This window comes from Scomber scombrus, chromosome 22 (genome assembly GCF_963691925.1).
Source record: "Scomber scombrus chromosome 22, fScoSco1.1, whole genome shotgun sequence".
Lineage (NCBI taxonomy): Eukaryota > Metazoa > Chordata > Actinopteri > Scombriformes > Scombridae > Scomber > Scomber scombrus.
The window spans coordinates 18,142,206-18,168,498 of record NC_084991.1 but is presented as its reverse complement, the minus strand read 5'-3'; the positions used below and the strand labels follow the sequence as shown (position 1 = coordinate 18,168,498).

Genomic DNA, 26,293 nt, shown 5'->3' with positions numbered 1-26,293 from the left:
AGAGCTTCTTAAATGAACTGGAATGAAAATGATTTGCAGTCTGCAGAGAAATGGCGACAGTGCGAAACTTAACAGGATTTTGGGGAACCAGAAGCTTCACTGTCGGGGCAGAGGTGTCTTTGTTATCTGGGGATTTTTAATTGTTTGGGAATTCATCAGTGTGAGAGTGAGGTTAATTGGCTGTAATGCAGAATGCTTCTTTTGGCTTGTTTCCCTCCTCAGGTTCAGGGATTTGTGAAGGGAAAGTATGCAGCATAGGAAAACACACAAACACACAGATATTCACTATTTAAGACCTCCATTTACAATCCAACTTCATCTTTACCTCTGTATACTCTCCCCACAGTATAAAATGTGTTCTAAGTCATGTTTTCCAGCTTGCAGAGATTGTAATAAATTTCAAATACACTTGGGTGATGTATTCAGCAAATGTATCCCATACATTACCCTCTCGGTGCATTGGAAGAAATAAATATGCTTATTTATGCAGAAGCTTGTGCTCTCCAGTCTGCCCTTGTGTTCTGCCTGATGAACTGATTAATTCTCTATGAGGGATATGAGAAACACATATAGGGGAGTGGTGAGGGAAGAGGGATTTAGCGTAAGTGACATGGCAACAGATCCCTGCTTGGTATAAAAGAGAAATTACTTTGAGAGGCAGAACATAGAACAGAAATTGATTGTTAGCTACAATGATTTCAATATAAATCATGCTTCTATATGGGAAAAACATAACCTCTGTGTCTAAAATTGAAAGAAAACTACTTTCTTAAGCAAGAAATGATAGCTGCAAGCAGCCTCTTCAGGGATCTCATTTGCTATGACTGCTGATGTGGTTTTCCTCACATAATGCCCTCTTCAGCAACTCTTTGGCTGCAGTCCACTAAAGGATGATAGACCCTTTGAATCCAGTGGTCACATGGCCCTGATATCTCATCTCTGGTGCTGCACACCTCCACGATGATGATACAGCAAATGGTGTGCGATCAAGGTTAATGAAAGTCAAAGCAGCCCACAGATTACTGAGTTCATACTGACACATAATCATTGCCTAAAGATGGTGGTCTTCCTGTTGGATGTCATCATCCCCACAGTCCAACAGACTGTGGACAGACTATTATATCTGGTCCTGCAGTCACTCAACCCGGTTGTTGATTCAATACAAAATGTGCTCTTAGTCCACTGTTCTGGATGAATACATCTATTAAATGTGCTATCCAACCAGCACAAAACCAGATGCAGATGTAGTTCCTCTGATGAGTGCTGGGTGCTGATTCCAGAAAAACTGCCACAAGAATTTAAGCTCTTATTTTATGCGTTTAAATGCATGGCTTTATCTGCGTGTTATAAATGCCAATTATAATAAATTCCACAATTCATATCAATATTTAACCCAAAACTCAGGCATCCCATTTATGTTCTTTTGCTAGAAATAAAAAGTGTAACCACAACTACATCTTGAGGCACTCAGAAGGCTGTTTAGAGAAAAACAATACTCAATATAAATGATACACAACATGAACAGCACACACCATCAGCAGATAAACCTGGATTCACACCAAACTACAGTACCAGCTTGTTAGCAATCACAGCAGAGAGAGCAGGAGATGTCAGCAGACACTGTAATTATACTCTTGATGAAACGTACGCTGCGCCCATCTGTCTTCAATACTGACGTATGGAAAAATGAGAAGAGAGTGAGAGAGGCAGCACTGAGGCCTTGTCTCACGTTGACACCTGGAAGCGCTCAATCTCCTACCTTGTGGAGGACAGAGTTGCAGAGAGAGAGAGAGAGAGAGAGAGAGTGTGTGTGTGTGTGTGTGTGAGAGTATGTGAGGGAGAGAGAGACGGTCGGACAGAGAGGATGACAGGAAGCTTGACAAAATGGATGAAAGGAATGAGCAGTTGGCTGATGTGCAGGCTGTGTGTGTGGCAGATTTAGAAGTTGGAGAAAAGGGAAGCCATCGTTGAAGTTGTTTACAATAACTCATGCATCACATACAATATGCTGTACAACAATATATACACACATAAATTATGCAGTTATTCATTTTACATGGGGATTAATTTACTGTTTCTCCTTGCAAATAATCCTTTATCCAGGTAACTTTATACCCTTATCAAAATGTGACTTGAATCCAGCGGCACGTAGCCTATTGGTTGTCAGATTATCCCTCAACATAACAAGGGCACCACAAAAATGCTAATAGGAAAGACTGCATTTAGATTCAAAACGAGTGGAAACATTGTGAGCAGAGATGGAAGGTTATGACTCTCCTCATGAAAGACTTTTTTTCTGGGCAGATCTATTTTTTGCACAAGAAAAGCTCACCTGCTGAGTGTAGAAGCAGCAGACTTTATTTCTCTGTTCATTATTCATTACTCATATGAGTTCTATTTTAGATGTAGCAGACCCAGCTATAACCCGCTGAAGATACTTTCTACTCAAGCGTCAGCGCTGCATCGTGTGATGAAAATGAGAAGGGGGGCCTCCTCTGAAGGAAGGGAAAGCAGACAGGATTTTGCAGCGCACAAATCTTTCTGAGTCTTTTTATCTTCAGATTTAAAGATGTGTGCACTCTAAAACACACTCTGGACCAGAACAGGAAACAAGCAGATATATGATAGACACTTGATACACACATTGATACACACATGATATGAGAAAGCATATTCTAGCCAAAAATTCACACATACAACAGGTTGGCATGCATCTCTCTACTCTGCATGTAGAGGTACATTTCTTTACTTGTCTCTGCAACTTTTTGGCAAATACACAAATAGATAGATAGACACACTGAAAGTTTGTCATCGCTGTAAAGCTCCCTCCTCCTCTGGGGAGAATCATGCCAATTTTCTTCTGTAGCACTCTGCATATGCCAGCCTGAATGTCCTCATTTTATGCTCACTGACTCCAGTTTTATCGCTGTATCCAATAAGAGGGGGAAAAAAGTCTTATCGTAATCTTTGTAATAACATGCCTGGCTGTTATCACAACCGCTGTCAACTAGTGTGAAAACCTGCCTTGAATTCAAAGGATCTTTCAGGAAAATCTGCTGATAGTTACAATAGGTGTGCTTTAGCAAAACAGGACAACTCTGAGAATACTGAAAACAGAAACACAAGCAGGACGATGCATTATATATGAAAACTGGGATTGATTGAGTATTTAGATATCCGTTTATTTTTGCATTTAACCGTTTCAACTTTCCCAGTCTACTTCTCAAGATAGTAGGTTTTTAGTCACACTAGCAGCATGGCACTATCAATGGCAATGTGGGTCTATTGGTTGATTTCAGTTCATCACTTTGGTCCAGACTGAAAATTTTAACAACTAATATGGTGTGTTCAGCCAAATTTTCTCTCAACCCATTCACATGTATTTGACTGCTGGACAATTTACGTTTATTTGCACCAAACAGCCCAAATACTGTCTGTAAATCTTTTCATATAGTTTCTCTCTTTTGTCGCCTTGTTTATGCACCAGATTCATAAAGCCAATTCATAAAGGGCAATTTTTTTTACTCAAGTTGAAACCTTTACAACTCACATGGACATGCATCAATACACAATGTTAACACGCTAAAACTAAGATGGTGTGCATGGTAAACATTATACTTGCTAAACATCAGCATATTAGCATTGTCACTGGGAATGTTAGCACATTAGCATTTAGCTGTGCAGAGTGTAGCCTCACAGAGTTGCTAGCATGACTGTAGAGTCTAAGTCTTATGCTTATAGTCAACAGCTGAAACATTAGACAGGACAACATTGCGCATTTACAAGAAAAAGGCATTTTAAACTACCAATTTTGGATAGAAAATGAAAGTCAAACAAGTCAATACATCAAGATGGTACCAAACAGATCCTCAAACAGCTGACATTTGTTGTCTCTGAGGCCTTGGGCTTAAAAAGATTTTCAAACATCAGAAATCCTGTTGTTTTGTAGATTAACTGAGTGATAGCACAGACAACAAGCTAGCATAAAGGGCTTACTCTAAATTATACAAATGTAATTTAACAAATACATGTAGCATGACACATTTTCACAATTTGGTGTCCTTCCTGTTATGGGTATGCCTTTTGGTTGATAGATGTAGACAACTTTGCTCTTATCTGTCAATGCTAATGATGCTAGCATGACAGAAGAAGGCCTATACTGCAAGGCCAGGCTCATATTTAATGCATGTATGACTTCATCCTCTTAAAAACAACATTAGAGAATATCAGACCTAGAGGAAGTGATTCAACTCAAGGTCAGTTGTCATTTTCTAATGAGACAAAAGGAAAGAATATAGTCTATAAAAGAAAGTGGAGAGGAAGAAAATGGTCTAGATGTGTTCAGAAACACATAAAATATTCTGTGTTATTCGGCTACAGCATAAAAAGCTGCCACCTCCCACACTAATGCTAATACATGCAACATTTCACACATGTAAACAGTCTAAAAGGAATAGAGTCAATTGTATTAGCTGCATGACTGTCCCCCATGTCTGTGTGTGTGTGTGTGTGTGTGTGTTGCGTGTGTGTCACTATTGGCTGTCAACTTTCTTGTTTCTTCACATTTCCTCTTCTGAAGGTTTTGCTGCAATATCTATTTTTTTCATTTAATCTTGTACACTGTGGGTTTGTCAGCTGTTCTGTGCTGTATATTTTCCTCGTTTTCATTGTCTGTCAAGTGTCTAGACAGACAAGAGAGGCAGACAGAACAGAGCAGGTAGCAGAGTGAATGAGATCATACACAAAAAAAAGGGTCAACTTACCACTAACCCAGGCAGCCTGGAGAAGAGGTCAGAGCTCAACACGGATGCAGCAGCAACCTCACTCTGCGTTTTCTCCTCCTTTCTGCAGCGATGACCTTTCTCCAGACTCGTCTAAGGGGGAGGAAGGGAAGGGAGGAGAGGGGGAGCTGCAGAGTGAGGTCCAGTCACAACCACAGCCCCAACAGCAACAACAGCAAGAGACTCAGCCACAGACTGAACCACCACAGCCACAGCCCCAATCTGAGCCCCATTCGCAACCACAGACTCAACCAGAACCCTACCCCGAAGCCAAACCTCAGCTGGAACCCGAACCCGAACGCCAGCCTACACCAGAGCCTACACAGGAGCCTGAACCTGAACCTGAACCTGAACCTGAGCCTGAGCCTGAGCCTGAGCCTGAGCCTGAGCCTGAGCCTGAGCCTGAGCCTGAACCTGAACCTGAACCTGTGCCTGAACCAGAGCCTGAGCCCAAAGTCGAGGCCCCGAGTGAGGAAGCTGCACAGGATGCCCCTAAAGCCCAGTCGCCTACCAGAGAGGAGCACACAGAGGGGGAGCAAGAGAAGCAGAAGACAGAAGAAGATGGGGAGGCAAACAGAAATCAAGAGGGAGAGGAGGTGCAGGCCGAGCGACATGAGGGCGAGGCAGCACAGGAGGAAGAGGAGGAGGAGGAAGGGGGAGGAGCAAAAGGAGGTGGGGCAGGGAGGAGAGCCAGTCTCCACCATACGGCCTCGCCCTTGAGGGTGCAGCGCAACGGGGCCGGCTCGCACTCCGCCACCTCCGACTATGAGCTCTCGCTTGACCTCAAAAATAAGCAGGTAGGGTTGTGTTGGGGATGGGTGGGTTGTGCGGGTTGGTGTGTTATTTGGGTGAGGGGAGCGGGAGGGGGAGGGCGGCAAGTAACCTGGCTTGTGTGTATTGTACGTCTTGTGGTCTGACATGTTTGTGATGTTTAGTTTTCTGTCTGAGGTCGAAGACATTTGGTTTGGGGGAAAAGCCAGGGTTTAGTTCTGTTCGTTTGTCGTATTGATCCCTATTGGCACTTTTAGACTTTCCAAACTGTATCTACTTCCTTTTCCTCTTCACCATAAACCATTATTGTCATTGCCATGTCATCATTTCATCCTAACATGGTTTTGTCTGTCATCAAATTGGGATTGTGCAGGTGTGTATGATCTTACTTAACCCCTAGGTATTGTACTGATGTGGTGCAATTTACAGACCAACTCATGTGCATATGCATACATACACAAGCAAATCAGCATACAATAACATAGAGACAATGTAAAAAAAAAAAGACAAACATGTATCTGCATGAATAAAAAGTATTTTAATTTTTGTTTTCTCTGCTGCTTTATGATACACAGTGGATGATGAAAAGCCCCAATTTGTCTTTTCCATGGAGAATAAAAGCATGTGAATTATCTGTTCTCATCTTATTACAGCCAGCCAAACTGATTTTGTCCTCTGAGTGTTTGATGCTGATATGTCAATGAACTGTGACTGTATTTGTACATGCGTTTCCATGCTCTCATGTCTGTGTTCTTATCATGCCGTCAGGGACTCGGAAATCATCACATATTCATCTCCATTTCAAGGACCATCAGTCATTTGCTATCCATTTTCATTGTCACCCATCTAACCAACATTCTTCTGTCCATGGATCTTCAACCAGGTAAGGCAGCAGAAACCTGTGGGGCGCCTAATGTCCTTCTGGTCAATTTTCTACAACTGCAACATAAATTGTTATCAAGGTGAATACAATATATTTAGAGCTGAGTGATCAGTCGATTTATCGATTAATCGCTCCACAGAAAATCAATGTGTAACTATTTTAACTGATTGATAATTTGAAGGTTGAAGAATGTCTTATGTGACTTTAGAAGGAGCTTTCCAATGTTTGAAACCCTGTTGATGTAATTATAATGCAAATCTGGGCTATCTAGGCTTGGCCTTAAGATTTAACATTTTTAACTAAATAATGGGGCATTTAAGACACTATTAGACAAGACACTATTAAGTTGCATTATGGGAAATGGAGTCTTCTTTGGGACTAAAAGTAGATCTTGACCTCTGGTGCTTATTATAAGTTATACATGTTTATTGTTCCCCAACTCTATGCAAGTGCAACACCAAATGGCTGTTGTGCCATGTTTAAGTCATTTTTAAGCAGAAATATCAAATATTTTCTGATTCCAGCTTCTCAAATGTGTGGATCTGTGGTTTTCCTAGTTTTATAACATTATAAGGTGATTATCTTTTGGTTATGAATTGTTCGAACTGGTCGAACAGAGCAAGACATTTGAAGGCCACCTTAAACACCTTAAATATTTTCTATGCTAATTGAAATCTGCAGATTAATAGACAATGGAAATATTAGTTAGTTGTAGCCCTATATATAGCAGTTTCATGTCATGCTGGGTTTTTTAAGGTCCAATTTTACAATTATTATGGATACGTTTGTTTCTTTATAAAAAATAAAGGTTGCCTACCCGCCTTTCTCAAGTCTTGACTTTCAATTCTGTTTCTCTAAATGTGGTGTGGCACACTTGGGTACACTATATCAATAACCCAGAACTATCAGTAAACATAGCAGCACTGGTAATAAGTGTTTCTCAGGTTCAGGGCACAAGCCACAGGCTGTGAAAGTAAATCTATTTACAGGTGACACTGTTGGTGTCTTTGAATATTTGTTAAATCAAAGGTATGTGAATGAAATGAAGAAAAATGTAAGCAGAGTTACAACAAAGTACTAGAATTCCTAGTAACTGGCCAATGAGACAAATGTATTTCAGTGACATGATTGCTTTATTTCACTCTCTGTTCGCTCCATTATCACCAATCATTCACTTCATGTGCTCAACACTTCCCTATTCGAGACTCTGTGTTCTTTTAACCTCAGCTCCTAACCCGTGTCTCCCTCTCACCTCCATTCTCACTCTTTTAATCTAACATCTGAAACACCTCCCTTCCACTATCTCCCTGTCAACGATGCTGGAGATACGCAATCAGCGAGATTGATCTTCTGTCTGTACAGCTGGGGGTGCAGGGGCTTGATGCATCCACAGATCAATGTCAGAGTAATTGGATCTGCTGGGCGATACCTTGATTGCTGTGGAGGAACCTCATGACTAAAGTATTTGAGCGTTAACTCACTTCAGGATGAGCGTTCAGTATCCAGAAACCCCTTTATGGTTCACAGAATAAAAAAACCCAACTCCAAACGAGTGGTGGAGTAACAATTAATTTATTCAATTTTATATACAACAAATAGTTTTTACAGCCTTAAAATTATTGGAAAAATGTGTGAAGTCAGTTTACTATTTAATGTCTAAATGTCTGTTTAATGTCAAAAGTTTGGTCTTTTACCGGTAAATTTGTATAATATTAGAATTGAGAATTCAAATTAATGTGATCATCCAGGAAGCCAAATAATACAATATGACTATTGCTCATCAAAAATAAAAAAGTTATACAAAAGTGCAGTACCAGATATTATAAACAACAGTCTCAGGGGAACTTCCTCATCTCTGTAAGTAAACACTCAGTATTATCTCCAATGGCAAAGAGTTTGATTCTTTTTTGATTGGGAGGAACAGGACTGTTTAATGTTATAGGAGTTTAATGGGTATTTTGGTCTTTTTTTCTGACTGAGAACATAGTTTTATTCTAAAGATAAGGTTTAATCCCACCCACGCCACATTTTATAGAAGAAACTCTGCAGCACAGATTATCTTTCTGTAAATCTCTTAATCCAACCTGACAGGAGAGTCCTTCATGTAAACAATTATGTAACTGACTAAAACCATATTTAAAAAGTTCCCTTTAAAGTTTGCTTAAGTGAACTTGTGTTTCTCAGACTAATTTGCTGTCTTCACTTTGATTTACTGAGTCTATTTAAACTCTCTCAGCCAAAGCCTTAAGAATACGCCACTGTGTGTTTTGTTAAAAAGCTGTTCATCAAATGGAGAGGTCTTGGAAATGTAAGTAATCCATGGTGACCGCAAAGCCTTTTGTTTTTACAGGATGATGAAGTGATGAGACCTGACTTTAAATGACTGCTCCTGCTCCGTAATTGCTCCTAATACCTGCTTGACTAATTGAGGTTCCCGTGAGTCAAAAGACATTTATCTCCATAAAGTGAAAAGTTTAATCTGGCAGTTTGTATTCCCTGATTATTGCACTTAAAAGTACAAGTAGCATGCAATAAATATCAAACAAGGATCAGGTTAGGGTTCAGATCTTCTAAGGGAATACATCTGTGTTGCACATCAATAGGTTTAAACGTGTAGTAGCTTGTCTTAAAACTGTTGTTGCAAAAAAGCATGGGTTAGCAAATATGATGATATTGTTAAATAGGTTGCTATTGAGAGCATTGGGGGGAAAAATCATCGCACAGTTATGGTCATTTTAATTAGACTGTATTTATCTTGTTTGACTGAATTAATATAATCCTATTTTTTATAATTAATTCCAAGTTTTGTCTGTCAGAGTCAGTCTGACCTTTTGGGTAACTGACTTTGGTCAAGGATGTATCAGCTAAACAGATCATTGTCTAAAGATGACTTTGAGTCTTTTATTATCGTCTTCATTTTGTAATACAGTCAGCATTAGTTGTGTCCCAGTTTTTCCTGTTATGTAATCATCTCGTTAATCATGCAGATGTTTCTATGCTGTAAAACAGTGTGCATTAGCATGGAAGTTCATAATCACAGCTTTGCATTTTGCCTCTCATTTCTGCAGCATGTGAGATCTAATAATCAGTAGTTTTACATGGGCACGAGTCATCACCTTTAAGGTTACACCCCTCAATCACTATTTTAGTAATGATTGATTCATGGCAAAAGAACAAATTAATAGACAAACTAGTATTTTAAAGAAAAAAGTACTATATTTTGGAATTTGCTTGTGAATTAGATGAGTTAGATGAAAAGATTGATACCACACTCACACATCTGTCCTTCAAATATCTGCTATTACAACTTATGAGGCTGAATACAGTACTGTGGAATCAGACAAAACAGAGTCTGGGAGAGGAAGCGACAGCTAAGCTACAGCCGCAGACAAATGCAGACAAACGTCAGCTGCTGAGTTTCTCTGCGAACACAAACAACAAACAGCTAGCTTTACAATAAAATGTCAGATCCGATATATGGTGCCATTACTACTACAGTTTATGAGGCTGAATATCTTGCTGTGGAATCAGACAAAACAGTACTGCAGAGAAAGTGTCATTTGTCTTTGGTATTGATCTGGGCGTGAACACACCGTCAGTAGAGTCAGTCAGTCTGATTGGACGAGACGCATGCAATGCATTTTGGCTGTTGTAGGATTCCTCCTTAAGAACATCAGGGGGAATCTACATCCATTTTCTAATTTTTCTTTAGTCATAGGGCACACATGTCTAAAATAATTGCAGATTTCTACTACATACATGGCTTATTTTTAAGAATTCATCATATTCACAGTGGTGAATTTTTCCTTTAATATTTTATATAGAGACAGAAAAAGTCTCATATTTCAAGCCAAGAAATCTATGTTTACAATCTGAATTCTAAAATCCGCCAGTGTTTCTATTTCAGTGTCCCTACTAAGTTTATTTCAATTCCATATAATGTGGAAATCATATTTGACTTAACTATTGAGTTAAATATTTACATGCCACCTTTATACCTTTATCCTCCTTTATCTATTCTTTATAAAAAACCATTTCACCCTTTTATTGTTCACCTTCAACCTTCAAACTTTGAGTTAAATCTTTCATTACATACTCCAATTCTTTCAACACGCTGCACCATTTTGTACTGGATTGTTTTCCACCTTTTATTCCCTCATTGAAATGGGAACATGGGGTCAGCGTGGTGCTGGTCTGCCTGTCAAAATCGATTTAGAGACCTTGGTGGAACAGAGCAGTGCCACCACCACATCTCCGGAATAATCTCTCTCCATCAGCGCTTAGTGAAGTGATCAGAGGTAGAACTGACAGTCGGCTAATGGGGGGATTTTCAGCTGTGCTGCTCTTGGCGCAATCACCCGTGTCAGCATCTCCTTCGATACCTTACCCGCTCCTCAACACCCTGAGCCACTTGTCTTGTTGTGTCTTCAAGTGCTATTCTCATCTGTGTTTTTGCTTTTTCCTTTCTTGACTCTTTTCCGCATTTCCCTTATATCATACTGATGCTGGCATCAAATCCTGTTAGCACCCACTTTCATCTTCCTTGTCTTTTTTCATACCTTCATCCATCATGTTTCAGCTTGTTTTCATGGCTGTAATTTCATTTGAATGGCAATGTGTATCAGATAAACATTCTGGTAAAGAAAGCAATGTGACCCAAATGCTTTATTATTTATTTATTTAACCTTTATTTATTCAGGGTGGTTTCTTTGAGAGCAGTGCTCTCTTTTTCAGGAATGCCCTGATCACATTCACACAGTTACACTTTCATACCTGGAAGCTTCCCAGTACAACCACAGTCTGATCTACCGGCCACTAAGCAGCTCCACTGGAGCAGTTAGTGTTAAGGGCCTTGCTCAAGGGCACCTCTGTGGTGGTGATGAAGGAGGGGCAAGGACTGCAGCTTCACTTTCCCCAGCCAGATTCATCTTTCCGAAGACCGAACCGGCGACCCTCTGGTCACAAACTTGCTTCCCTGACCCTTAGGCCACCACTGCCCCACAGTTCATCATCCCTGACCCGCCTTACGCAGAAGGCAAAACAAACAAGCTCGACTGCCACATTTAATCAAAAGCAGCCACACTGACGGTCCTTTCTCACTTTCAAGGGCACCTCTGCAGTGGAACTCAGAATTTGTTTTAATGAGGGACACTTTCCTGAGTAATGAGGTCAATCATATTACCTCTGCTCCTGTCTTAAAAAAAAAAAAACCTTCTAAAAGGTCTATTTAGGAGTGCGGTAATGTGATAAGGCTAACCTTGTCATTTTAATAGTGCATACAGCAATCCCGATTAAAGTGATGAATATTCAGGGTGACCAGTCCGCAAGAGCTAACAGTAACAGTAATGTACTCTACTGAGAAGTTGCCATCAGCAGATACAGTAGAGCTCAAAACTGGTTTCTTATTCAGAAACCACCTTAATATTCTCAGTCCGTCTCACTTTGCTTGCAGAGGCTCTGCAGTGAAATGTAAATGGAGTAGATAAGATGGATTTTCAGTGTCATTCCACTTTTCTAAAGAGCTCTGTATGATATTCTGTTCCTCCGCTGACAACGGGAGAGGCTGCATCTTGTTGAACTAACCACTTATCACAAATTGCAAACCCTCAAGGCATTACAGCCTATCAGTGCCTCTTTGCATGATCCAATGCGAGGTGGTTGGGTGACTTTGTCCAGGATTTAAACGAAAGAAGATTAGCATCACATAGTCACACATATGGATCCATTGTGGCCACAGGAACCATTCGTTCAGTTGCATTTGAATTTCCGAGAGGGGTATTTTACTTGGACCAAATCAATCCCCGTATACAGTACATCACACTAATACAAGAAGCCAGCTCCAAATCCTTCAGAGAACTTGGAGGGCGGGAACAACTAGCATCTTATAGAATTAAAATTCTTAGAATTAAAATTAAATGCTTTTATTAATGTGCAAATTAAATATATTTCTATCCAGCATATTTAGAACAATTTAGAATTTTTTTGCATTTGTAAAGTGACAGTATGACACTGTTTTTCTTTAAAATCTGAAATCTCCTTTGTACACATGCCCTCAATAAAGTTGGAGCAGAACAGAATTATCTTCATTGATTTAGACTGAAGGAAAGGATTTCAAAAGATATGCACTACACAGTGTGACTTGAGAAGATAAGAATGCTTTCTGGGCACCTCAAAAGATACTGGCCCCCTGATTGTTCTGGGAAACTCAAAGAGGTTTCATCTAGTGTTTGAGCTGCTGCCAGATGAGGATGGCTATATTACATTTCTATCTATTTCCCACAGCATTTGAGCGATTTTTCACAGGCAAGATTAATGGCTTGTTCAGTTTCAGACAATTTAAAGTTGTGTGGAGGACCTCTCTGTGGAATTTGCAGAGATTATGAGTTCTATTTTCTGAGGAAATGAACAGTTTGTCCAAATGTTACGAGTCAGCTATTACTCTCTGCTCTCTTTCAAACTGTGGCTTTGGCCAAGCTGTAAACACATCACAAGGCCACCCAGCAAAATAGAGTTACTGAACACATCTGAGGATATCTGAATTTGTATTTAATTTTTGCCTACTCTTTCCAAAAATTGGACTTCTTTCACCCCTTGGGATTTCCATTTTTTCCCCCACCAGAATTATTCCCTTCCTCCTCTGCTTTTCAGCTCATTCATTTTCCACCCACACTCCACCTGTTTCTACACCTCTTTTCAGCCTGCTGTTGAAATCATATACTCTATTCATCTTCCATGTGCCAGTAAGACAGACAAGAGAATATTAAAAATGTTAAATCCTGCTAGTGACATGGTATTTAGGCTACATTTATCACTGGCACAGAACACTCTTTCACCTGTCAGCAAATTAAACTTTGTTAACTACCAGTATATACTGTTCTACAGGTTCTCATCAACATGCATCAATGCAATACAGTCCACGATTGAGCCCAGAGTTACATTCCTACCAGTAATTGCACATTGTTGTGATAAGTAGCTGGTTTTTCTTCTGCTCAGAACTTGACAAGACAACATTGCTTTTCTGTCACTCGTATGTTACTGACTATTATCAAATGTTTTCAAATGTTCATAATACAACAGACTTTTCACCAATTTAATATTTTCCTTTTGTATCCCTCTGTCCTGTACTTTCTAGATCGAAATGTTAGAGCACAAATACGGCGGCCACCTCATCTCTCGCCGTGCTGCCTGCAAGATCCAGACTGCCTTCCGCCAGTACCAGCTCAGCAAGAACTTTGAGAAGATCCGTAATTCGCTGCTGGAGAGTCGTCTGCCTCGGCGCATCTCCCTGCGCAAGGTCCGTGTGCAAAACACGGAGGGTTTCTCTGCTGAACGGGCCCTGGCAGAAGGCTGTAACTTGGCAGGCATCCCATTGGTGCGCTCACCATCTCTGCCTGCCACAGTTGGTGGCACCCTAACCGACCTGGAAGATTCATTCACTGAACAGGTCCAGTCACTGGCAAAGTCCATAGACGATGCACTCAGCAACTGGAGCCTGAAGACCATGTGTTCACTGCAAGAGGGCGGAACTTATCAGTTCAGTGCCGACTCCTTCAGTGCAGCAGCAGCTGCTGCTGCAGGAGTAGGGGTTGGAGGAGAGGGAGCTGGTGTGGGAGAGTCAACAATTCATCAAGGCCCGGTGGACCCAAGTGACCTGTCAAGAAGCGCAAGCAAGCTGATGATGGCCTTCCGGGATGTGACAGTTCAGATTGACAGTCAGAACTTCCGTGTTTCATCTTCAGTCATGGAATCGTCCACTTCTGTCACCCTTGGCAGCTGCGTCCAACAAGAAGGATCCTCTCCCACTGTTACAGCTACTTCCACAACAACAAACTCCACTCCAGCCTCCATTCCACCTTACTTTTCACAAGAACCCCCTCCTCCCCCAGCAGAGGTTCCAGCTGAACCCATAGATCCCCCACCGCCCCCACAAGAGCCCCCACCACCTCCAGAATTAGATATAGAAGAAGATGATCAGGATATTGAATTCCCTGCTCCCCCTCCAAGTGAAGAAGAGTTTGGGGATGATGACCAACCTCCCTTAACCCCTCTGGACAAGATGGCTGCCCCTCAAAGCCCAGAGGAGGTGGTGTTGCTGCTGCCGCCACCACCAACAGAACTCCCTCAGGCCCCTCCACCACACGAGGCTGTACCCTTTGGGAGCTCTCCTGTGGTAGAGCCGCTGGAGGTCAAAAGGTGTGGTTCTGAGATGGCAGACAACAGCTCAGAGCAGATGAGCAGCAGCAGCACATCCACAGAGGCGCGTTCCACTTCTGAAGCCTCATCAAAGGAGGCACTGCAGGCTATGATCCTCAGCCTGCCACGCTACCACTGTGAGAACCCCACCAGCTGTAAGTCACCCACGCTATCCACTGACGTCATGCGAAAGCGCCTCTACCGCATTGGCCTGAACCTCTTCAATGTGTGAGTAACCACTGTAATTTTTATGTTTATTTTTAGATGATTCCAATTGAATGACAGTCGCTGATTTAGATCTGTGATCATTTTAGAAGTGAATGTCCATTAGCATTGGTCAGCCATGATTAGTTGCATTGAAACACAAAATTAATGATCACAAAGAGATTTGGGCATGACAACAGAGTCTCGTTTTCTCTTTCAAATGAATTTTAGAACACTGAAATTGACCTTCCTTTCTTTCATCCTTCCATTTTTTAAAAAGGCAGTACACTGAGCTAGAGGGATTTCAAACTGTAACACACATATGATCAGATGCTTAATTAGGTCATGTAGAAATCTTTTTTTAAAAGACAATACAGTGAGATTTAAAAAGGAGGACTTAAGGCCCAAACTGTTTTATAAGAGTACCTGAAGATGGGGCCTTCTGGACTCAAAGAGCAAAGAAAAGCACTTTCTCTCATAAGTCACCATTGTGCTGAAAGAACAAACAGAATGAAGCCCAAGTTTATAAATAAACAGCATTGTCTTCTATTGTTGTGCATCTAGTTAGCCAGTATGACAAGGAAAAATGTAAGAACTAAATAATCACTTTAATAATTACCTAACATTGTTCGTCTTATCAAATAGTTCTTTTAACGTCAGAAGATAAAAGGCTACAGTACGACGAGAAGTAGCTGATATAATTTTGTGTAACTTTGGCTAGATACGCAGGAGTGCAACCTTCCCCAAATTCATTAAAGAGCAGGACAGAGCTGCTAATATTACCTACAATTTGGGTAGTGGGATATACACTACTACAGAGTGCATGTGCTAGAAGTGAAAAGGGTGTTTAATGTAGCCTGTGACCTTGCAAGCAGCTAATGTAGTAGACTAATATGCTCCTTGGCCTTACTTTGGAGATAATGCTTGGTTACATACTATGATTGCAACTTATGTTAGAGTAGACAAATACACCATTTAATCCACTCATTTGACATTTGCTCTTGTGTTTTCACTTTTGAAAAGGCTAGAAAAAAAGACAAAACCAATCCAAACCCTTTAAAATGCCACTAAAAGTAATAACTCTCATTACAGCCACATGCCACTTCAACATGTAGAGTCCTACTTACAGTTTCAAAGCTATGATTGGACTAATGTTGTTAGGCAGGGAAGTTTAGTAAATAAGCATTTAGGGTGTGAAGGGCATCTCCAACTATTGCCATATGTTTTATTTTTTATAAACAACTTGATCATGCAGTTTATATTGTGCTCGGTACCTCTGCTCAAAATGCATCTAAGAATTCTTGTCACCATCTCATTCCCGTGTGTGGCCTCACAAATATTCAGAAGGAGAAAAAAAAGTATTTCTGTCTTGAAAAACTTGTTTATGTCTGCTGGTCGCAGTTTTTCAGTCATTCTGAATTCAGTTCCCCTCGCTGCCTAGTGAAGAGTGACATAGTCAAAATCAGATAAGAACTTCCCAGGATGCGCTCCAGACAGGTGCAAGGTGGTTATATGGCAGCAAGAGATCGGCAGAAAAAGTGTTGCCATGGTGACAGCAGTACATGGGGGCCAGCACTGACTGAATCTGCTCTGTTGATTTGTTGAGAGAAACACTGAATCCTTAAAATGCATGTCAATTCAAATCAGTTTAGTGGGAGGAAGTAGAAAGCCTGTTGGCCTATGACCTCCAGCCAGTTGCCGTCTGATACAACATCAATTATATATGCTGAAAAACACTCAATAGAACCCTTTAAATGATACATATTGGCTTTTTGTCAACATAAGCAAGGCAACAAAGGCATAAAATCCAAGAGTAAATTTACTTGCACATTGGATTTTAATGTTGTTTACTGTTCACAACAACCCTGATTTAATTTGTTTAACATTTTGTATTCCCCCTTCATGTTATGATTGCAACCGCATGAGTCACAAAAATGTGCTAAGCACAACACTTGAAATGGGGAGATTTACCATATGCTCTATTAGTTTCTCACCCAGAGCATACCCTAAAGGATCTAAACACCCCACATATTCAAATAAGTGAACTGGACTCATCCACATGTATTACGAGTTGAGCTCAGCCACTGATGGAGTAGCTGGGTACTAGTCAGTTAGAATACACGAGGAGTGAATCCAAAAAATAATGGCAACGATCCATAAAACCCCAAATTCTCATTAGTCATTCTGCTGCAAGTCTTAAATGTAATTAAAAGTTCCTTCAGCACTGTGCGAATTGGCACCTAGGGAGCTGGGATGAAAAAATTGTTAACATTTCAATCCAAGCAGGTTTTTTTTTTTGTTTTTTTGTTTTTTGTCCCTGCCACCTCAACCATTTCTGTGAAAGTTCTCCTTGCTTCCCAGAATATCTTGCAGTAAAGGAAAATACACCATGTTCCCCTGGGAGCAAAACCACTACAAGACTTCTGTTAAGATATCTCCTCAATTAAGTCATTGATTGAAGGTCATGAACACATATTATCTTTTTGCTCATTGCCAAGCTTTTATTGTGCAATACAAGTGCACAATAAAGCCCTTCAACTTTGACTCAGTGCTGGAGCATGACACTGATGACACTGATGACAAGAGAAGGAACAGGCTGTGGAGGGAGATACAGAGAGAATAAATATGACATTTCATGCTAATTTACTAGATTGTACTAGATTTTAAATCCGGGGCTCTACTGGAATACATTTGCATGATTTACAGTTTTTAAAACTCCTTGTTTATCTTAAACGGATCTTTCACATAGTCCCTCAATTCAGCGGGCATTTCTACAAAGGATAACCTCAGTTAGGAACTTTCAGACATCATAATAGTAAATAAATAACAGAAAATCACAGAAAGCATATCTTCTTTAAGGATGGAGGACATGTAAAGATTGCCCTGCTTTAATAAAAATATAGGATATAGAATATAGGGGATCACGCTACCATTTGGTAAAGCTTTATATTTATTAAAATACAATTCAATATATGTTATCCCACACAGATATTGACTGTCAGTACCAGATACTTCAACCAACGCAGAGGCATTCATTAGTTTCAGCACAGAGAGCAGAAAAGTCCACTCACTAATGCATCTGCTGCTGTTTCTAGACAAGCCATCAGCCTGATATCTGCAGACTGCTGCTAGCTAACAGGTACAGACTGAACAAAGAAGAATCTGGAAACTGTTCAGTGGACTCCCAGAGCTCAGACTCTTGTAACCAGAGAGCATAACCCAAACGCAAACCGGCAATGCATTTTTCCATTGTTTTGGGGGTAGTCACGCCAGGCCATGACTCAAGTTGAGCTGGCACGCTGTGAGTGTTTCTCCATTGCACAGCATGGCAAAGTAAAATAAGTTGTTTACCTGTTGGAGGTGTGCTAGTCATCAGCAGCTCTTCATCAAACATCATCATCACTGTGGCTAATTATGCTTGTACTATTCCTCTCAGCAACTGATTCGCTGAACACCAAATATCTCTATATCTTGTTGTGTCAAATGTTTTTAGCGTCACTAACAAAGCTGGTGGGGAACACATTTCATTTCCTGTAAATACTTCGCAATAAAAGTCCACCGTTATTTAGTCATTTAAAAGTTCTTAATATGAGGCAGTAAAGCAGGAAATCTTGGGTTTGTATCAGCGGTTGCTTAACACAACTCTATATGGTGGCCCCACAGCAGGTTTCCAAAGAGCTGGCCAATTAGAACAGAGTGTGCTCATTTGGAGGGGGGCCTTTAAGAGACAGGAGCTAAGACTGCCTGTTAAGCGACAGAGGCTGAACTGAGGGGAGGCTTGGGTGGTATCATAGTACACCAGGTTATTTAGAAATATCACCAAATTTGCAGACTCCAAGTAAACCTCGAGTACACCTGGAGTTTACGAATAATACTTGAAGGATGAATGTAATCCACAATGTGGGTTGCAAGGCCAGAGTGGCCCTGTCCCTGTTTCCACTCATTGACTCCGCAAGAGGTGAACACTGCAGAAGCAGTGATTCAAAGTTTTTAACTTCCCTGAAAACTTAAACTAAAATATGAGATATTTGTGTCTTGTTATGTTAGTGGTGAATAAAACTTGTAAGACTTTTCTTTGTTCAAGCTGATATTCATCTGCTGGCCTTCATTATGTTTGTTTGACATTTATTCAGCCTTTTTGCTGCTGTGGTTCCAGATGAAGAGACAACAGTAATTGTTTTATCTCAGAATCTTTGCCTTGTACTTCCAACTAAGTGCTCATATTTATAATGTATTTTCTGCCCAGTTGGCGGTTTGCATATATGGTTTGGGTGTTTGATTGATGCATACTTTTGCAGGTCAGACAGTGTGGACTGGCTCTTGTAACAGGTTGGGTAGGTGCAGGTATTAAAAAATCCTGACCTGCTCATCACCACTAGACAATCTTATACATGCTACAATGACATCTATCCACAGTAGGTCAGCTTTTAGATTTTTAAAAAATGCAAATACTGTCATATACCAAATGCCATTGTTAAATGTCAGGAAGGTATGACAGTATGAAAAAATAGATATCACCAAAGCCTTAGTAAGGGGCGGCATCAAAGGTCATTATAAGATAAACACAGTGTTTTTTTGAACTATGAATCATGGAAACCCCTCCAGTGGAGTCCCAGAATAAAAAATATAGAGCTGGAAATGAGCATAAAAGCCCCCCCCTGTAATCACATTCATTCAACATATCAGCCAATACACTATACTTTTGTACATTTAATTCGTTTTTCAAACATGCTCACACTTTGACAGTATCAGTCTGAATGGCAGCTGGAGTGGCAGAGAATAATTAGATGTAACATTTAGCTGTCATTTGAAACAGCTAGACGTTTGTTTGTTTTAAACATATCTTTAGAGGGTAAGTGAGGACTGGACACATTTGTAATGACTGTTTAATGAAAGCTCTCAGTTTGATTACAAGTTTCAGTGACTTTTTAGGGAAGTGTAAAATGACAGGTTTCATATCCTTTTCTGTGTATTTTTCATCCCCCTCTTCTCATTCCCCTGATCAATCACCTTGAAAGATAAGCTGACTTTTAATAAATTGGCTACAAGGGAAGAGACAGATAGAATGAGGAAGGAAAAGCAAAAGAAAAAAAAGTGGAGAGGGCAATCAAGCTTGAGGCTTATTAGTTCCACCAGTTTATATCCTCCCTTTAATACCTTCACTGTTGTATCCTTTGCATCTTAAACAGGGCTGTTTGCTTTAGGCTAAAAATTGGGTATTGCTTGATCATGCGGACAAAAAAGTCACGTATATGCTTGAAGTTAGGTAATCTAATGTGAGTGTTTGTCTTGCAGCAGGTGGCCTATGTACCACCTTTGCAGGAGGAGTAAGAAAGGGAGGGGAGGAAGTAAGTTAAAGAAAGGAAAAGTCTGAAGTTTTGGAAGTGTGTATGCGCATGCATGTGTGACCATGGGTGTCCTGCACCAACCTGCACAAGAATAAAAAAGACAGAACAGTGTATAATGGAAATGGAGTTCAGAAGCAAGAGAGGAACTGAAAAATACACACAAAAGTAGAGAGGGCGGGAAAAGGTTGAGAGAGAGACAACTTGATAAAGTTTCCACCTTGAGTGTGGATGGAATGACAATGACTCCATTATGTGAGGAGGAGACAATGAGTATGTCAAGGACGCTGCCTTTACACAAGGGAGCTGGTATCAAACCTTTAACAGGGAATGTGCAAAGAGAGGGGAGAATGTGAGAAGGTGTGACATTAATGACAGATTCTGGAGTAGATTTCTCTTTTTGTATGCATGAATTTTCCATTTCATACTGTTCCGTTGACATGTCCTTAATTCACATTTCCCACTCATCTATTCTAGTCCAGTGAAAGCATAGATTAGACATCAGAGCAGATCATGGTAATGCCAGATCGACTCCCCCATCATGCATAAAAACGGAACACCATCAGCTTTATGAATTAAAGAAAATGTGGCATCAGAGATGTATAGGAGATGGTGTAAATGTGAGAGAATGAGTAAGTGTGAGGAGAGAGAGAGCGAGAGAGATCTAAATACATATGTCAAGGAAGGCTAATTAACAGAGCAGACCCTCAGCAACCCTGCCGAACTCCTCAAGAGGGATAACCTGCCATCAGGAGGAAAGAGCTTTACAGAAAACTCTGTGTGTGTATTTTAGTATGGGTATGTATGTGTGTGCTAGTTTTCTGCATACACAAACCGTGCATTAACATTCTGCCCTCAGTGCTAAATGAACCAGCACATAATTACAAACTCCAGATGGTGAACAGAGGAAGCAAATTTCTCACGAAACCCAACACCGTTAGCATCATCTGCTCTCTTTATTTAAAGGATAAGGTTGGCAAAAGGTTGTTCCTCTGTGCCACAGAGCTCCCCAACTCAGCTGCACTGGCTACAAATATATACTCCTTTATTAACATGAATATATATATGTTTCTTTTCTGTTGTCTTGCATATGAGTTGTATATGACTTTTGGGTTTTTGTCCTGGTGCTGAGGATACTCAATAGTGTGCCAAATGTGTATTATTTTGCTTAAGACCACAGTACCCATATGTTTTAATTTACTTTTAAGTACTTTTAAGTACTTGTAATGATTCACGGTTTTGAAGCATTTACATTTAAAACACACAATTGTGTTTCCAGTTTGAAAAAAGCATCGGGGTGCTAAATGGTTATCAATCCATCTCTGATTTGTAATGAAACAGAAATGTTTGCATCACTGTGCACATCTGTCCAACAGCAATAAAACAGAGGGCTAGTAAAAGTGAGTATGGTGTTGAGCAAGTTATGTATTTATGATGTGTCCAAGAGGGGGCAGGGGTGTGTGTAACATGGCAAGAAAGAAATTGGGGAGACAGATGTTTGGGCATGTAGCTGTTTATCTCTGAGTTGTTGTTTTAATATAGTAACATCTGAGTCCTGTCTGGCACTGTCTCCAACAGTCTGGAAAATAAGTTGTCTGTGTCTCCAAAAGGAACCGTATGATCATACAAAAAATTGTGTTATATATCAGAAAACATACTTTTTGATATATAACTCTTCAGTATGGTTAAGCTTTAGTTAAGATTAGGCAACTAAAACTACTTGGTTACTGTATGTTAACGGTGATCACCTTTGTTAAAGGCCGACATTTTGAAAGTTTTGTGGTGCAAAAGCAATGTTACCCTGCTTCTGCTTTTGTTCCAAAGAGAGGACGGTTACAATTTGCATAGCCACAAGAGATTCATGTCATGGAAAAAGGAAAAAACATGGGTCGTTTTCAGCATTTGAATAAAGAACTCATGCTATAATTTTCCTGGTGTCTCATTCGGCACCACTTATCAGCCACTATCCATCTTGTATTTCCTGCATCATTTCCTTCCTTTTCTTCCCTATTTTCACCCCTCCATCCATTTGTGATTATGATTAATAATCAGCATGTGTGTTCCATCTGTTGTTGGGCAAACATCAAATGAGTGATATCTGCCAAACTCGTTTGGCGAGACATTACCTTCAGCTGAGAGGGCGAACTAGAAGCTGAGAGTGTGTCAGGGCTGTCACAGCAGATGCTTTCAGGCAGTCCAGCCTACGCTCATCGTCCTCTCCCTCTGTCCTCACTCTCCCATTCCCGCACATCTGCTCCATCTGGTCTTCTTCCAGCCTCCTCCTTTATTCCTGCCCTCTCTCCTCCCCTCTGTCCCGCCCTCGCCTTACTAAACCCATTAACTGTGGTGCACGCACACACAACACTCTGTTATGTAAAGGCTGTGGTTTAAACACCGTATAGAGACCAGAGAAGGAGAGCTGTAGAAATAATGCGGTAGTTTCCCTAGAGCAACTATCCTCTGTGTCTAATAGGGTTATAAATAGTTAAGATATTCCTCTCTTGTTTATGCATAAGTAACTTTCAGCCATGCAGTCAGCTGAAAACTATCAGCAAGCTTTGTGATAGGATCATAGTCAATTAGATGTTTCTTTTCGAACAATGATTAATAGGAGCCAATGAGATGTTTAAATTATCGAAGGTATGTTCATGATGGTACACCTCATTGCACAGCTAAATGTTCACATACTGCAAACTACTCACACATAATGGACTGTTATAACCAAGGCCAACCTAACCAGTGTATAGAGACATGAGGTAAGGTCAAACTCTGATACCTCATGGCCTTTCTCTGATACCTCTGTAGCATTTTGATGTATGATATAATGCCTTTTGGAAGATACATTTTGGTCTCTTAGATTAAATCTAATATTTGTTGCTGCCATATTAGTTTGTCTGAAAGTAAAGTAAAGTTTATTTTTGTATGACAACAGCACTACCTTATATATGTATATAGGCATATATGATATGCTATCTATGTATATATATATAGATATCACCACATTCAATAAATAAATGAGTGAAAATAAACAGTGGTAGGACAGTCTATTTTAATTTAGATTAGTTTTGTTTTTAAAAATAATCAGACTGGATAACATAATTGACTGCACTTCAATGTCAGTTAGTCTGTTAGTGGATCTTGAGTTGAGATTATTTTGTCACAGTACACTCAGGTACAGCTGTGTTGAAGCGCAATCAAAAGCCAGTCTGAGCTGGTGATGTAAGCAAGAATGCGGCTTTCCTTATTGCAAAAGGTTGCACTGCCTCTTCCTGTCCTCAGGAGTTTGGACTCCTGAGATGAACCAAGTTTGAACTCTCGAGTATGCAAGTCTGAACTTGGCATTATCTGTTTTGAGAAAAGTTTAATGTCAGTTAAAATGTAACAACTGAAATGAATTTTAAATAGGTAAGCTAAGATTAGCCACTACAGCCTCTGGTCATCACCAATTTAACAGCACAATGCTTACACAGTCTTACTTTAACATCAAAACGGCTACATTAGTGCTGAGCATATTCAAAACCATTTGCATTGTTTTAGGTTGATTTACAATCTTCTAGACAGCCATTTGTTTCTATTAATTTCCGTCCGCTATTAAAACCCACTCGGAGAGACTTGAGTTACAGGTGATCTATGACAGTGAGCCTTCTTTTCTGTGAAATAAAGAAAAATACAAAATAGCAATGACTCTTGCTAATATAAGACTTGTGCCAGTGCAACAAAGTCTACTTGTTGCACATCTCAGCGTCTGTAAGCAGAGGTTTATAGTTGCATCCCAAATCAACCATTATGATTCTGGCAGTATCCTCTGAGTTTAGCAGTGTGTTGAGCTGTTTAGCACTTCATAATGAATGTTGTAATTCAGCGCAGAAATGAATACAGATTAGACTCCACACTGTGTTTTATCACTTTTAGCAGTTTCTACCCACACCATGTGTGTACATTAAATGCCCAGCCCACACATTTTCCGACCAAGACCCTCATTACTGCAATGCGTCATTTTATATCATTTATTTTGTACATTAATTACAGTTCATTACATTAAATGAATTAATAATAAGCACATAAAGTATGTAGCTCTACTTTGTGTTGATGTGGTTTGCATGGGTCACACTGGGTCTAACTGAACAAATGGCCTTTTTACTGCTGCTAACTGTAAAGTATGTTGAAGAGGAAGTTATTTGTAATGTCTCACTGTAGGTGACTTCCAAAGTCACACTATGCCATGACCAATGACATAATATTGCAATTATGCAGTTTAAGAACAGTGTCAGGGTATTTATGCACGACCGACTGACTCATTCTGTATCTCTTTCATCTCTTGTTTGTCTCAGAAACCCCGACAAGGGCCTTCAGTTCCTGATCTCACGAGGCTTTATCCCAGACACACCTATTGGTGTGGCCCACTTCCTGCTACAGAGGAAGGGCCTGAGTCGACAGATGATTGGAGAGTTCCTCGGCAACAGCAAGAAGCCCTTCAACAGAGATGTCCTAGAGTAAGTAGCACTGAGGATTTCATACATTATTTCCTGAAACCGTTTTAGGATACCATACCACTCCTCATGAGGTGATTGTGCGAGGTAATCCTTCCATTTTCTGGAAGATCAGGGGTCAGGTTAACAACAGGACTGGATTAGATAGGGGGTTTAGCCAAGAAAAATGCTCCACCACAATACTGTATACTGTCATGCTGTCACCTGTTCCAACTGTACACAGTTTAGCTTGAGTTCAGATGATTCCCTGAAATCTAATTGTGAAACACGACATAACTTCCACTTATGTCAAAGAGTGCTATTTTTGAAGACATTTACATCTCATATTTTTCATCTGTGTGAACAAGCTGAAAACAAGCTGAAATTGAAGTTCTATGATCCAACAAATAAGCCTTCATGTTGTTTTGGCATTATTCAGACAAGAAGGAAAGAGCATTTTAGCTGCCATCTAATAATGTAGGCTAAATATCATTCTGGAGCATTCATAGTCTAACTTGGCAGAAAAGGGGAAAAGTAATCTTAAATCTTTGTCTTGGCATTTTTCCTGCAGTTTTGGTTACTGCCTTCTTTAAACTAGATCCACACCAGTGTTACTCTATGTGTGTTTGTGTTTATGTTTACCCTCTTACTCATCCCTTTCACAAAGTTGAGGACCAAGTCATATTTTTATGATCTAAAAAGAGGATGCCAAAACAATGAATGAGACAAAATTTCCCCCAAGGATTAATAAAGTATGTCTTATTCTTACACAGTGGACACATTCCAGGTTTTTAATGGCCTATTTTATTTTATGTCTTGTTACCATTTAAATATTGCTGTCAAAACAACAATAAATAACTCAAGAAATACCCAACAACATGATTAAATATAATTTTGGAGGACAGCACTGCATACATTTACATTTCAGGGATTCATTTTTATAAAATGGCTCAACGACTTTCCCATCACATTAATACCATGCATGTCATGTCATGACATTACATTTATTAACAACAACAAGAAAACTTCCAGAAACTTATGTCATGAGTTACTTTCAAAATCAATAATGATCAATCCTCCTTTTGTCTGTTCTATTCTAAAATTGAAAAAAATAAAGGGGACAGAAAAAAATGATTAATCTAAGGAGTTTAGAGGACAAGGACAGATGCATCCTTCTACAATTACTCATCAAGTAAATGTGAAGACACTGTAACACACGTGCACATGTTACTCATGCACACACGCCCACACACCCACACACACACACACACACACACACACACGTGACTGACTTCACCCTGCAAATTTCATTCCAGTTCATTAACCTGATTGCCGTTATTTACTTTGAAAAAGCAGATGCCTTTTTTTCACACTCTCTCTTTTCCATGATTATTTTCTTTCATCGCCTTCCTGCCTTTCTCAGTAATTGTCTTCTTTATTCTATTACATTATCCATTTGCCAATTTCCTCTTAATTTGTATATCAATCTGAGGAGGTACTGCAGATTTCGTTAATGCTCCTTTCTCTCTCCCAAACCAAGCACACGATTTTCGTCTCTGCAATGTCAGACATACAAGAGACAGCACTCAGCTCACCCTCATCTAATATCAATTCTCTTCAATGGACACCACAATGGCTCCAAATATT

At 40.0% G+C, this 26,293-nt stretch overlaps 1 protein-coding gene across 3 annotated transcripts in view; it reads left to right on the top strand.

Annotated features, from left to right (window-relative positions):
- The window catches only part of iqsec3a (IQ motif and Sec7 domain ArfGEF 3a), a 99,050-nt gene that overhangs the window by 48,995 nt on the left and 23,762 nt on the right, over nt 1-26,293 (top strand). The window contains exons 3-6 of one of the 3 annotated variants that reach the window (XM_062443750.1): nt 4,852-4,921; nt 5,171-5,578; nt 13,568-14,856; nt 24,509-24,670. In XM_062443750.1, coding sequence (XP_062299734.1) covers nt 4,852-4,921; nt 5,171-5,578; nt 13,568-14,856; nt 24,509-24,670 — 1,929 coding nt within the window. Of the gene's footprint in view, nt 1-4,851; nt 5,013-5,091; nt 5,579-13,567; nt 14,857-24,508; nt 24,671-26,293 lie in introns of all 3 variants that reach the window. The other 2 variants (XM_062443748.1, XM_062443749.1) reach the window with 2 other exon arrangements.